This window comes from Trachurus japonicus, chromosome 20 (genome assembly GCF_045865225.1).
Source record: "Trachurus japonicus isolate A0001 chromosome 20, Traja_1.0".
NCBI lineage: Eukaryota > Metazoa > Chordata > Actinopteri > Carangiformes > Carangidae > Trachurus > Trachurus japonicus.
In genome coordinates this window covers 19,099,031-19,113,843 of record NC_140926.1, presented here as the reverse complement: position 1 = coordinate 19,113,843, position 14,813 = coordinate 19,099,031, and the positions used below count along the sequence as shown (strand labels likewise).

The 14,813-nt window shown below is 40.2% G+C and overlaps 1 protein-coding gene across 2 annotated transcripts in view; it reads right to left on the bottom strand.

Moving 5' to 3' along the window:
* Positions 1–14,492, bottom strand: part of LOC146966811 (cadherin-10-like) — a 29,821-nt gene extending 15,329 nt beyond the window's left edge. Inside the window, exons 1-3 of one of the 2 annotated variants that reach the window (XM_085763122.1) lie at positions 14,280–14,492; positions 8,154–8,496; positions 1,080–1,374 (exon numbers count right to left, since the gene is read on the bottom strand). In XM_085763122.1, the coding sequence (XP_085619248.1) occupies positions 1,080–1,374; positions 8,154–8,363 (505 nt within the window). In that variant the 5' untranslated portion in view covers positions 8,364–8,496; positions 14,280–14,492. Of the gene's footprint in view, positions 1–1,079; positions 1,375–8,153; positions 8,538–14,279 lie in introns of those variants that run through there. The other variant, XM_085763123.1, reaches the window with a different exon arrangement.
* Between the last annotated feature and the right edge of the window lie 321 nt (positions 14,493–14,813).

Genomic DNA, 14,813 nt, shown 5'->3' with positions numbered 1-14,813 from the left:
CTGTCATTTCAGTCGCTCCCATTTTATGTCCTGCAACCCAATCAACCCAAGCGTTTCAATGATGCCACATTGCAAATACTGTCCTTGGCATTCAGGGGACCTCTGCTGTGTCCTGTTTGCGTATGACTCTCTCCGTGCATACTAATGAACCCTTGAACATCTGTCCCACTTAGCCCCGGCACTGATAGCATAAAAGGGAGCTGCTGATTCTTCATGGCTGGCTGGCTTGATTAACCAATGTGTTCAGTCTGAACATATAAGGCAGTTTATTAGTCCGGAGACGAGCAGTGGTGACCCTGACCCACCTTTGGCCATTATCCATGCAGCTGAGAAAATCTAAGAGCAGTGCATTATGAATTCCAAATAGGACATTGTTATTTGTCATATAGACAATTGGGTTTTGATTTACCCTTGATTGCTCCTGTGTATTAATTTGCGGTTGCATAATTGAGGATTGATTTCGAGTTGCATGCATTATTTTCATAAGCTTTGTTTATATTCATGCCAATCGGTTTATTTATATTACTTGAATGGAATGAAGTGGAGTGCAATGAAGCAAATCCTTAATTGGAAAGACTGTGACAATCTAAACTTTCAATATTTCTACCGCCTATTAAAAATGGCAAATGGCATTACTCCTTATGAATGCCCAATGAGCCTGACTGAACGAATAATAATCACAAAAGCAACAAATAACTTTGAAGTGAATACAGTGTCACATTAGGCCAGCCCAGCTGACTGATGAATGGCACTGTTGCGTGTTCACTACATTGCCCAGAAAGTGTGTCTTGCAAAATTGCATTCAGTATATAATTACACAAATTCTTAAAGAAGTAAATATATGAGAAACAAGCGTTCTTCTCATTATCTTTAGTTGAATGTTAAAGCCTTATGTCTAGCAATGTAGGGGAAACAAATAACTTCTTCAAATTGAATGCTGTATAGTTTAGCATGATATAATAGTGTATAAAATCTCACTTCATGTTGAAAGGCAACACATATTTGACATAGAGGCCAAAATAGTCTTGATAAGTCCACAAAACAGTTCAGGTGGAAAATAAAAGCAAACCATAACTTACCAACTTCAGACATTTCAGGGACACTGGCAAAGTAGATGTCCTTTGCAAACTTTGGTTCATTGTCATTGATGTCATGAATTTTAATATTGAATTCAGTGTCTGGCTCCAGCTCGGCGTTGGTGTTTCGATCGAGAACCTTGGCGTGCAGCGTGTACATAGCTTTCTCTTCCCTGTCCAGCCTCTTGGTGGCGTGAATATCCCCGGACTTCTCATCAATCAGGAACAGGGAGCCCGCCCCATCTCCAGTCAGCACGTACTTCACGTTGCCCTCACCTTTGTCCATGTTGGAGTGCAGCTGCAAATCAGACAGAAGGATTACATATTTTAGCATTTTATACATATAAGTGAAACCTGTCGGAAATATGATGACGCACGCTACGAGAGATAATGCACACTTCTTCTCTTATCCACTTCAGGCTTTTAAGAAAACACAGCGCTACAATGTTTCGTGTAACCATTGGCAACACTGCATTTCTGAAGTGAAATTCAACTGAAAGAAAAGGCAGAAAGAAAAAAAAAGCAGTATTTACGTGCACTAATCATTGCCCTTGAGCACCACTCCACACAATAACAAAACACTGCTTCCCAACAACAACACTGTTTCCTGTACCTTTGTGCTGTTTTTGGCTGTGGCTGAAAATTTGAACAGTATAAACACATAGAATGAAATACATGTAAAACGATCCCCTTCTTCGGGGGCATTTCTCTGAGGCACTGCTTCTCCACAACTCCCCAGTTTTAGCTTCATGACCTGGTTGCACCTCTCTGTCCTATTTTTTTTCATTCAAATGAATAAATGAATAGATAAATAAACTATTACCGGCACAAGCAGAGGTAACATTTGTGAACCTTCAAGTCCCTACCCTCTGTACACATCTCTGAGGTTGGCCCGATAAGCTCTCTCTTTACTTTTATTTATTTATTAATGTTGTCTCTCTGAGGATCGAAGATGTTGTACGCTTTCCGGAGAAGTCCTCAGAGTCCAATTTGTGAGCTCTGAAAACATAATTGACTTGACTTGACTGGCCTTGTGTTTTGCTTCATATTTTATTTGAAATATCTAAGGACCAAACTTATCAACACATTTTCTCAAGTTCACTTGCTGAACATGCAGTAAATAAACATTACATGCCACATGGGTTTCCAGGGAACAGACACATTAAATACACATCCCAGCTAAGAGGACTTCAGATACATTTAAACCACAGTCTGGATGCCTGAAAAGATTTGACACTCTTGTGAACAGTGAGATAATGGTGTAAACCCACTGAGTAATCTATCTGCTTCTGTCTCAGTACAGAGCAGTGCCTTGGCACCCGTAGTGTCAAGTGTGACATACTCCATTACTCCAGATCAAATTAGTCTTAGATTTTTCTTCTAAATTGTGCCTTTGAAAAATGATGAAAACCTGACCTACAGCAACAATTGCTAAAATTAGTCACCTCTGACCTATCCATCACCTTGAAGCGGCTCCAAGTGTCATGGAGGAGTAATGGTGGCGTACTGTGACAGACACTTGATTCAAGCTCATTACTGTACTGGATCTGTCAGCAGATATATTTAGAGCACTATCTCATGGGTTCACATTTTAAATGACAAGTAGTTAGGGACACAGAATATACGTCGGTAACTTATTAATATTAATGTCTGCATGCTGTGAGGAAACTAATTATTTTTCCTGCAGTTGGAAGAGTGATGTCAACAGTACAACTCTGGATGGAAATCAGAAATGTATTGCCAGAGTGCTAGCTATTCTCAGGCAGAATTAAAAAACGGGGACACATGCGAAAACAAGATGCTGTCAAGTTCAAATGAGCAATATGCACAGTATTTGGCGTTGTTTGAAAATATTTTCATGCAGATGAACTCCATTATCCAAAGTCTATTAAATAGGAATATCAGTCAGCTTGAATTTTCACATATATTTGTGTTCTGGGACAGCCTATTCATTGTTTGTGAATATGAATTCTCTCCTGAGCTGGAGACCAGTGAAGCAAGGATTTATGACATGTTATGGATGTGAAGGCTGCAACTGCTATTGACTATGAATGACAGGCTAATTTTGGCAAGCAAGGGGGAGTTTGTGTGCATTTTTGCATTGAAATGGGCTTTATATCTGCAGTATGTGCAATTTATTCAGAAAAAAAAGAAAAAAACTTCAATGCCGCAGTCACCTTTCCTCTACTTAGAAATGCATTGTCTATGTAGTGTCGTGTTAGCTGTAGGGTGCATTAGGACATGCTCACTACTTGATACTGAACTCCCCTGCAACACAAGAGGAATGTATTTCGTTACAGGACTGTGGCCGTGCAAACACACCACTGTGCTTAGGGTGTAATAATTAGGACATCACAATTTCAAATTATGCCAGACCACAGGATTGACATTTATCTAAACCTTTTGGTTATATGGTTATTAACAAATTCCCCAGTCTTGGTTATTAATCCTCAAAAAGAGAGACAAAAAGAAAAAAAACCTGAACCGGGACACAAAAATAACAGTGAGTCATCAAAAGGGATTGTACCCTATGTATCCAGCTGCCTAAGTCCACATGTCTTTGTAGAATTGTGTGCTTTACATTTTTTAATCAGTCGATCTTTATGAGCTTGCAAACCCTTAGCTTTAACTAATTACTGTGCCATCAACATGAATGTTTAGGATTTGAGTTAAGCTGGAGTGAAAACAGCACCAATTCCATGTATATAATTATGAAGTATAGGCAAATACTGACAGATATGATATAAATATATTTTCAATTTGTATAAACCAAACGGAACATTACATTTGAGATCTCCTACACTGCAGTTCACTAAACTCTGCTTCTGACAGGCAGAGTAAACACAGTACATGTATTACCAGCTGGAAAGAAATGGCACTGATACTCTTGTGTGTACTCAAAAGTGTGGCACAAAGTGTTTTTCACACAGACTTAACAAAATCAAATGTTAGCACTACCTCACTATATTTGCAGAGATTTAGAGGCTCTCCTTCCAAGGCCTTGCAGCACAAACACAGCCTTTTCAAGGCCTTACAACAGAAGCACAGAAGAGTGCCTTGATGAGTTAAATCGCCTTGCACAAACACTGAGGAATTGTCAGTAAAGCAGGAAAATCATTGGCAATTCTTGTCAGGTCTCTGGTAAGCATTGCTCGCTGCTGCAAAGAGGAGATAGGAAAATAGAGTGCAGAACGGATACAGAATAATTACTCTTCCTCCCTCTCCCCCTCTTTCTCTTAAGACATGGACAGAAATTCTTTACCATTGGAGCAATGTAGCATAATATATCTTATGCAGGTTAAAGTTACAGCTTACACTATCTGTTTTGCACTTTGTACATTTTTATGGCTCATTCAAGTCCTACAAAATTAATGCATGAAAGTATAAAACAAGGCTGTGCAAAAACCTCAAGGATACTTATTGGCAAAAAATATTAACACAACAAAGAGAGCTACCTTGAATATTCAAATTTAGGGCAGCACATTTTGTTTACAAGGCACAAGACAATGCAGTGTACCAAAAATTTAATAGGATTTTGTTCACTTCAAACACACCACTCAAATGCTCCAGAATCCAAAGTTTGTGGTTGTATTGCTCAGCATTGCAAGTGTTCACACTTCACAGCCCTGCTTAAGAAGTAGGGCACCACAGCTGCACACACTGAGTGCTCACACTCATTAATGGCTCCGTGAAAGTCAGTTAAAATGAGATTTGGGGGTTTTACGCTTCATACACGCACAGCCACTGTATAGTATATTTACAGTCATAAAGTATACTAGGCTTTTTTTTCAGTGTTGACAATTGCTGCTGAGCCAGAATAAGTGCTCCAAACATTACTTTTTACTAGTGCAGTTATTTCTTTTATCATTCTGTGAGGTATCAGTCAGCAGCACTCAGTATGTAAACCTCAGCGCAGCGTGCCTTTTCAACACCTTGATAAGCAATACGAGCTGCATTTATTATGTATTGGAGCTGCAGTTGTGCGCCGCTTCCTTTGCAGTTAAGAGGCGAGCCATACCAGAGTGTGACTGTTCTTTACATCAAATTTGATTGCCGTAATCAAGAAATCAACTTCAAGTGACAGTTAGTGAGTGTGTGTGGGTTGATTGGAGAGGTTTGATTGAATGTGAAATAAACAAGGTCTCCCACAGTGCTCCGTGAAGACCATTAAATGATCTTTATGAGGGCGACCATCAAGGCTTTGATGGCTTTGTGCTGGGCATGAAAGTGCTTTTTTGCATTTGGTCTCGGTTCGCCATCTCTCTTTCTGTCTCCCTCTATCTCTTTTTCGTTATCTGTTTGTCTCTCTGCATCTCCAACCGTCTATCTCCATCTGAACATGTCTCTCTTTCATTACGTCTGTCTATCAATCAATCTATCTTGTTCTGTCTGCCCTCTGTTTATCTGTTTTTCTATCTATAGGGGCTGCACATAACAGTAATTGTCATTATTGATTCCAATTATGTTGGTGATGAATCAATGAATATTTTTGTCTGGGAAAACATCACAATGTTTTTCTAGATTTATTTTTCTGACCACCAGCCAACAACACAAAGATGTTGAGTTTTCTAAATATTTGAACCAGCAACAAGCACCGCCACCTACTATTAATGAAGCTGGAATCAAACAAAGATTGTCCTTTTTCTTTTAATTACGAAAATAGCTGCCAATTAATTGTAATTGTTGTAACCTATTGTTCTTTTAGTTGTTTTCTTTTTCCACCACTAGATCAGTGAAATGTAGTTTGCTTCTTACCAGGCTGCAACCTCCGTGCCACAAAAATGACACCGACATGGATGTGCCAAAAAAAAAAAAAATGCAGTTCTTCAAATGCTCCAAAAGCAAGTCAATCCTTACAGACATCTATACTAATTGTTACAGCAGATATAAACTTGTTGACAGCCTAGTTTAAAAGACAGACTGCAGGTGACTAAAGCCGGGTTCAGACTACACGGTTTCTGGCCGATTTTGACACAATTTTGTCATGGCAGACACATTTCCAGCATTGTGCCAGATTATGAGCATCGGGAACGACAAACAGATGTTTAGTGTGACATAATCGATGACCAGCGGTTTTGCGTCTACAACGCTATAACACGCTGTACGACACCCCGACGTAAAGTCTAGCATGTTAGAATTGTTTTAATAGTCTGACATCTCCTACTAAATTGTGTAGTCTGAACCTGGCTTAACTCATGTTTTCATCCTAAAGGTCTTTGTAAATTAGGGCGTTTCCATTTTACATGGCATTTTGGCTCCACACACACCTCACCTCTTTGCCCATTTGTGGAGTAGAGTTAGGCCAGTTGAGAACAGACAAGATGGTGACAGTGGAGCAGCTAACTGAGCAGCATGTCATACAGGCTTCATCCACCTTTTTTACAACCTCTGTTTTTTCCTAAAGCCTCAAGATATTCAGCTTAAATGTAGACGCTGGACCCAAAGCATATATTTAAAATAGTTACCAGTGAGGTTTCTGATGATGAACTAATTAATTAATCAACTAATCGCGGCAGGTCTACTTGTTTTCAACTATAAAACTATCCTGTATCTTGTTCTGTATCAATATATGACAATGTGTGACACTCCAAATTTAAACTGATGGAATTAGTGACAGATCACTACAGCTTCTTCTCTAAGGCATAATGGCAGTATGTTGCTGCCCTACCACTCCCCCCCACAGTAATTTATTACTGCCTCATGTTTTTCTGACAGTTTAATAGCAAATGATATTGGACACAGAAAGAGTGGAGAACTGGTGAATGTGATTGCTGTCACACCACAGAAGTTGGGTGCTAGGAAGCATCAAAGAGACGAGAAGAAAGCCACATTCCAGCAGTCACTGATATATCAACGGATGGCCCCATTTATAGTTAGCATTTGCTTTGCTGCTTCATCATATAACACAGCAAGGTGAATTTCATTGGCCTTTGTGATTGATATGTTTTCCTCTTCCTTATTCCTCTATTCAATTTATTTTTGCTGTTTCCTTCTTTTCACCTACATCAGGATGATGGTTTCTGCAAAAGAAGTTGTCATATCCCCCTACTCAACCTTGCACAAGACACTTGTTTACTCCGGAGAATGAGGTGTGTGATGAAAGCCAGCTTCCTCTGAGAAAATTGGCTGTCGACAGTCACCTCATTTCCCTCCCTCGAGTTGATAACTGTAGCGTTCCCCATCACACCTGTCTTTATAGTGCTAGCACGGGTGAGCTGACAAGCACCTCTCTGATCTGGGCGGGTGGGGAGGAGCAGCATTGTCCCGAAACTCAACTTTTTTGGGTGAGTCTCAGGAGGAAAAAGTGTCTTGCAAGAGCCGCCTTCTTTTTTTTTTCTTTGCATTTGGTCTCCAAAGCACTCTCCTGACTTCTGAGGATGGATTCAGTCGTGTGCCTGTGCTTGACAAGATGGACTGAATTTCTAGGCATACTGTCGATGTACTGTATTTAAAAAAGAAAGATACTCATGGGAAGAAGAAAAATGCTAGTGTGCATAGATAATATCCCTGAGATCCCTCCAAAAAATCAAATACATATCAGTCCTAAAAAAAAACACAACATTTTTATCTACATTCTGAGTGTGTTTCATAACAATTACCCACCAGCGAGTGTCACTTTCTACTTCTATACTTTCTTTATTTTTTGTTTGTCACAAGTGCCCATAAATCCTCTGGAGGGATCACTCTGGAATAAATAAGTAAAAAATCCAATGTCTTGTTTGCTGTCGCTTTGAATTGGGCCAGCAGGAAGTTGCAGTACAATGACTCATTTACATTTGGTATTGTGGCATCATACAGTAATAATGACGTCATTCATGAAACATTATTATTTGTTGGCAGTAGGGAATCTATATTTTCACAGAAAGAATAATGTGATAAAACACAGTACAGTTCCAAGTTAGATGGAATCGAGCAGTTTGTGTGCACTCGCTGCGTATCCGATAGCTCCAGTTAGCTGTGCCTGAAACAGCCAGATTTCTGACAGGCCATTCGTCTTCAGCCAATTACATCAAACACTACTTCAACAAGCTAAACCTTCTATAATTAGTCTGCAGACAGTGTGTTCGGGCACGTTACCTTGCCGACATATTGATAGTCATTTCCTGTGTATTCCTCGAGCAGAAAGAATTGATTCCACATCCATCCACGTTTGGACCGCTGGAGAATCCTCCCATCACTCTCTGCCATCCCAAACAGATTCCCAATATTCCCAGGTGTGAAAGGCATGGCAGTGCTGGGCCACAGGATAGAGAGCATCAGGAGGAGTAGGATCTGATTGGTTATCATGGTATCCAGTCAGCTGGGAAATGTCCTGGATGACTTCTGAATTATGGTAATAAGCTTCTGATGGGATGAACACTGGAAGGCAGTGTCATCAGAACAGACATTGTATTCCTCTGCTTTGATGTCCTTTAGATCCCTGTGAAAAGAGGAAACTTTAGTCAAGAAGCACTTTAATAGCACTTATGTATTTCTCTCACAATAGACTATAAATCCTAGCATTGAAATAGCATGCACACGACAAGAGGGCAACACTTCATGCAGCACAAAAGCTCAGTGCAGATTTCGTCTATGCTGTTGGTCTCTTTCAGTTTGAGCTGCACCAGGGCTGCAGCTAATTATGCAATCAGTGCACACAGGACTTCTTCTATGTACAATGTGAATGAAGGAGAGTTTAAAAGTCATAATTCAGTGGTGAGAGCTGTTTTAAACCAGTGAATTAAAATGAGTTTTAAAAAGATGAAATGCTGATTGAAGAAGTACCCCATCTGAGAAGATGATTTTTTTTCATATATATGCAGAGTATAGACAAAAAGAATGCAGTGAACTTCTAGAGAGCTGAGAGCGACTGGAATTTGACATTAAAAGACAGATTGCTCATAAGGGAATCCAGCCAATTGTTTTACCAATCATACCAGTGCATTAGCAACTCAGTGAATGGCAAATCCAAATTAGGTTTAAGCATTCAACATCAAATCCTTGTCTGCTCTTTGTTTTGTGTTACAGTTGGTCAGTCTGACATATTTGTGCATTAGCATTTTCTGCTCCCATCTTTCCTTGTTTTCTAAAAAGCTTTTATTTCTTTATTGTTGTGTATATATAGTGAAATTGTACTGCACACTCTTTTATGTGGGGCACTGACCCATTTTCTTTCTTACTTACTGACATCAATGTCCTTTATAAATACTGATAAGTTATCTCTTATTTCTTGGATCACAGCAGCTGCATAATCTATCAATAGAAATGTGCAGTCTGTTACAGGCAGGCAATTTCCAATGCCAAACTGGCATGGAAATTACATGTAGTTTAGTAAATCCAGTGGAATTCTCAATCAAACACCCTTATCATATCTCCTCCTTTTCCTGTGTTTGGGGAGTAAAGGGGTGAGCCGCGCTTCTCTAATTATAAGTTGCATTACTGATGATAATGCAAACAGTGCTTCAAAGCCACTGAGCATGTTTGAATAGCTTTATACAGGCTTCTCTGGGAGCAGAACGTTTCTGACACGAGCAAAAGCCGCCACTGTAAAAATGCACTGAAAAACTCAGTTTTTATTCTCATGCTCGGCTTCACGCTCATTCAGTTACACTGCGAAAGCTACAGGGCAAATTCCACTAACGCACGTAGAGATGAATTGTCTTGTGCCTTATTACCCACCCCATCTCCAAAATTTGTACTCCACTTTTTTGTCTTTGCATCCATTAGTGATGGTTAATGCCTTAATTTTTTTATTCCCCCAAGACATTGCAACGTACTCTACTACTCTACAAGGAGAAAATCTATATGGACATGTGATGAATTGCCAAAACCACCTAAATTATGCCCAGGTATCTGTTAGGCTTTGTGCCTGTGATAAGGTATTTTGTGATATTGGGGAGTCTACCTTCGATACTTTACAAGGCAGTGTCCCCACCAGGACTGGTCCTGATAGGTAATTTGGATATGCATGCATAATTTATGGTCTTTTGGAAGTTAATCCAATAAATCTTGCCTCTCTTTTCTAAAAGAGCCCATTTAGCAGGGTTCCCATATGAAGGCGAGAGTACTAGAGTTATCCTGACAGGCATTCACTGGATACCTCAGGGACCGCTGTATAAAAGCACATGCTAGTTTATCTACTCCTTTGCTTTTGTTTGAGGCTCTTAAATAAGCTGTGTGATGTCAGTGGGGGTATTCACATGAACAAAAGCCCTGTTACTGTCTATGAACAAATTAGTATTATGGTTCCATTGATGATATTGAAGTGTGCAATATAAATGAATTAATGTAATCCCGTGAATAGAAAATCATATAACTGAGCTAATGAGATCTCAATGTAAAAAAAAAAAAGCCCATTCTTAATTATTCACTTGAATTTGTTTAATCAGAAATACTGTTCAAATAACACCCAAGTCCACAATAGACTTGAGTGGTGTTCAAACATTATTGTGGTTGAACGCCTGCCAGGAAGACTTCTGTACTGTACTGTACTGTACTGTAGGTAGAACTGGCATTAGCATCTGCAAACATGTTGTACCAGACACTGTAAATATGAATAAGAGCTGGAAGTATTGGGATTTTATCAAACTACATGTATAGCTGCAGCAGTAAAGATGAAATATAGATTGTGTTGCAAACGGCTGATAGAGCCTTTATGTTATTTTCTTGTGCATGCCCATAATGTGGCAGGAGTGTGACACATGCATTCCTGAAATCAGGAAACGCCGCCTTGCAATTAATCTAGTCTGATGCTTGTGATTGCATTTTCTAATTATCATTCCAGCCTGTCCTTGAGTTTTAATAGCATTCTGGATATTAATCTTTGATGTGGTGCGCCTATTAAGCATTAGGCCAGTGCATCTTTTCAGAATTCTTCCAAACACTCCATTAAAGGATGAGTGAGCATGCTGAATCCATGCCAGAGCCTATAGACTCAAGCTGAATTATCTCAAGTTATCCAGCCTATTAAATAGTGTGGGTTTATTAAAAAAAATGTTTATGATTAGATTAAGATGTAGGCAGCTTATGGCTTTGCATTAAAACCCAGAGATGTGAAGGGACAAAAATGTGCTTTTAAAAGTGATGTCTAGGGTTGTTATTCTTAATCTTGGCGAAGACAGATTCTGGCTCGAGCTCTGATGCTGCCCCATTTCTGTAATCTGCAAAATTATCCATTTTTGTTTTGCTGAATAAGAATATCTTTGATCAGATACATAAACTAGCTGTTCATCAGGATATGCTTCCTAGAAAAGCACAGCCTTGCACATTGGTCTGTATAAATTTGTATGCACATGCATCCCAAAAATTTAACATGCAGGCTTCCCCACACACATTAAACCGAGTCCTGCAAGTAAGCATTTTTACTGCTTCTCTGATTTCAGTAGGACAGTAATCATAGGTGCAGCAGTGTGCAGCAGAGGTCTGGTTGCTAAACCTTTTTAAGAGGTCTTGCATGCATAATACATTGATACTACTCAATACATGGGAGGATATAAACCCCTAAATTGACCATCTGCTCTGTTTGTTACTTGCAACCTTTGCTACCAGGAATAATGTCGACACACCACTCAGCGTGGTTTTACTTTAACACTGTGCTCCTCCTCCATATGACAACACTTGTTATTCATCACGACACTTACAAAATCCAAAAGTAGTGAATATGCCAACTAAAGAGAGATGAAATTTCCTGGAGAAGTAGTTCAAAAAAATGTCCATAAAGCTTCAACGGGTAAAAAAGAAGCTAATTCAGAGCCACAGTGCATAACCACAAATACATATCTCACTTGTCTGGTACTGAACCTTATCATATAACCACACAGCCCTGGAACCAGCCAAATGAACACACAGAGATTTACGTGGGGGAGGGACCACATGATTAAATGTCTAACAACCAAAACCTCCTATCTACTACAGTGACATCAACTGAATTTGAGACTGCTGCCATTCAAACAGCATTTAAATCATAGCTCTGTGTTATGGGTTATATCATTAAGGGATTCAACAAGTGACGATATATGAGAACCATAAATAAACCCAGTGATTGGAGATGGGAAAGACAAAGATGGAGAGAGGGCAGGGGAAGGTTGCAAGGTCATCAAACTGGTGTCATGATTAATCTCTATGATTATTTGTACCAGCACTTTTTTTTTCTCCAATTACAAGATTTACAGCTGGTAAATGATGCAGTATTTTTTTTATTTTTTGCAGCAGCACACCAATATTAACCATATATGGGAGTCATGCTGCAAGAAACTAGTGCCGTGTGATTGTCAGTTTGAGTAGCTCCAGTGATTGCTTGGTGGTATTGACAGAGCAGCTCAGACAAGAGTGTAAATCTAGCATGAGGGGCGTTGATGCACCAAGACGCAGCACCTGTGCAAACCTCCACTTGGTGGAGCCCTAGACCTTCCCAAGTCTGCCGTGGCTGGCTGCAGTCTTTGGCAAACCTCAGCAAGCTTTACTCATGTTTTCAAATCCTCTAAGCAATTTTGTGATACAGTGCACACTTCATCGTTGAAAAACTACTCCGAAAGGGAGGGAGGGCCTTCTTTCTTGAAAAGGGTCTGTTGACAGTGAAAGAACAATATAAAATGCACTATTAGCTAAAATAAAATAAATTAATAAATTCACCTAACTGCACCTTGCTTATTGTGGGGTGCCTTTAGAATGGTGTATGTATTTTAAAAGTAACAATAGTAACCAATTCATATAAAAATCTGTCTGGCTAAAGAATAAATTGCGACGGAGGAGAGTCTAGGGCCAAGAAAAATAGAAAAGAAGGAAATACACACCAGTAAATGATCCTGATTAAAAATGCTTAGATTTAATAAAAACAGATTAAAATGACCATATTAGTTCCTCTACTTTGAGAAGAAAATATCCTGATCTCCTTCCCCCAGTTTACCATTTCCTCGCTGACATTTTCTAGTGTTTATCAAATAAATATTCATGTTTAATCCTTTAAAACCAGCTGTGTGAAAGCTCATGAGAGCCTCTCTGCCTGTGTGGGAGAACAGATTTCCACCTCTTTTCATTTCAACACTGAAAGGTCACTTCATATCTGACAATAATTCAAGGAGCATGTTAGTGGCTAATTTGCACTAAACAATAATGGCATTACATGGATGACCTGCTGCACACCGCTATACTCTAATATATCACTTTGGTAAACTGTAAGGCTGTCTGCGCGTGAGGCAGCATGCAGTCGACTGGGCGGCAGGGAAAAGAGCGGAAAAAAAGAGAGTGAGGGGTGGATTAAGTTTGTGCTGTGGAGGATATGCACATGTACGTACTCGGCAACACTGTCGGCTGCTCTCGTTGCACCGCTCCAGCGCCACGATAAACACCTCCATGGGTTTTTTTTATTTTCTTTTTAGAGATATGAATGGCACAGTGCCTCTCCATCATGCCCATGATTCGCCCGCACTGCCTCTCAGCAGACAGACACACACACTCTTTCTCTGTCTCTCTCTCACACACACACACACTCACATACATTGAGCTTGGCATGGACACTTGAACAGGTGCACACACAAATGACCCTGAACACACACACTTTGCGACATTATATGTCATGGTAACAGGCAGGCACCTCCATGGTGCAAATCTACACACACATATGGCATTTGGGCACACACTGGTGCACAGTGTGGAGTCAGAACAGCACTTACTTGAATGTAGCACTTTGTATTGAGTGACAAAGTTAATGTTAGCCTTTATGAAAGCACAGTATGACCCCGGGCTATAACGCCTACCTTTCAGTTACATATGCGCTGACAGGTGTCATGAGTATTAGAGCATTTAAAGGCAATGAACCGACTCTAAAAATACTCAGTGGTATTAATTTTAAGGTTTGATTCATCATGAATCATTAATGGGCTTAAGTTCAAATTTGCCAGAGGAGAAGATATTGAGAATCTACTCTGGTGGTACTATGTGCAGTTTCTCTCTCATTGCAAACACCTCGGACAGGAGTAAATGAGAAATAAATTCAGATCAGAGAATACATAAAAAACAAAAAAACAAATCTGATCATCCCACACTTGAGTCGCTTTAGCTGTTATCAAGCTCTTTGAAGTTGCAACACTTCTTTTCTTGAGATGCTGCTGCATTAGTCTAGCCCTGTCACAGTGTAAGGAGCAGATCATCCCCTGGGGTCTGGAGGCAGACAAAATACAAATATATCCTTAAACATTCATCAGAAAGAGAAGAAAAAGCCCTTACCTTTGTGATTTTCACAGCTTAGCATCCATCTGTGTCACTGAGTGCACGCTGCTGTGTCCCTACTCCTGAGCAGTGCTTAGCGGTGGAGAATCTGACTCCTCACGGCAGAGCTTACATTCCAAGACTGACAACAGCACAGCTGGTGCGAATGTGTATGGGAGTGTGTGTGTGTGTGTGTGTGTATGTGTGCGAGAGAGAGAGAGAGAGAGTGAGTCTCCCGCCTGCTTTCCTCCCTCGCTCTATGCTTCGCTCTTTCTCTCTGCCCTCCCTCGCTCCATTTCTCCTCCCTGCTCTCTGGCTTCTCTCCCCTTTCCTCCTCTACACTTTCTTTCTATCATCTCCTCTCTCTCTCTCTATGTCTCTGTTTCTCCCTCCCTCTTTCCTCCTCCCTCCTCCTCCTCCACCTCTCTCCCTTTGCTCTCTCTCTCTCTCTCTCTCTCACACTCCCTTCCTCTCTCTTTCTCTAGCAGTGCATCACTTCTGGCGGTGGATGTCACCCAGGCTGAAGCTGAGGCGACTCTGCCCCTGATTGGC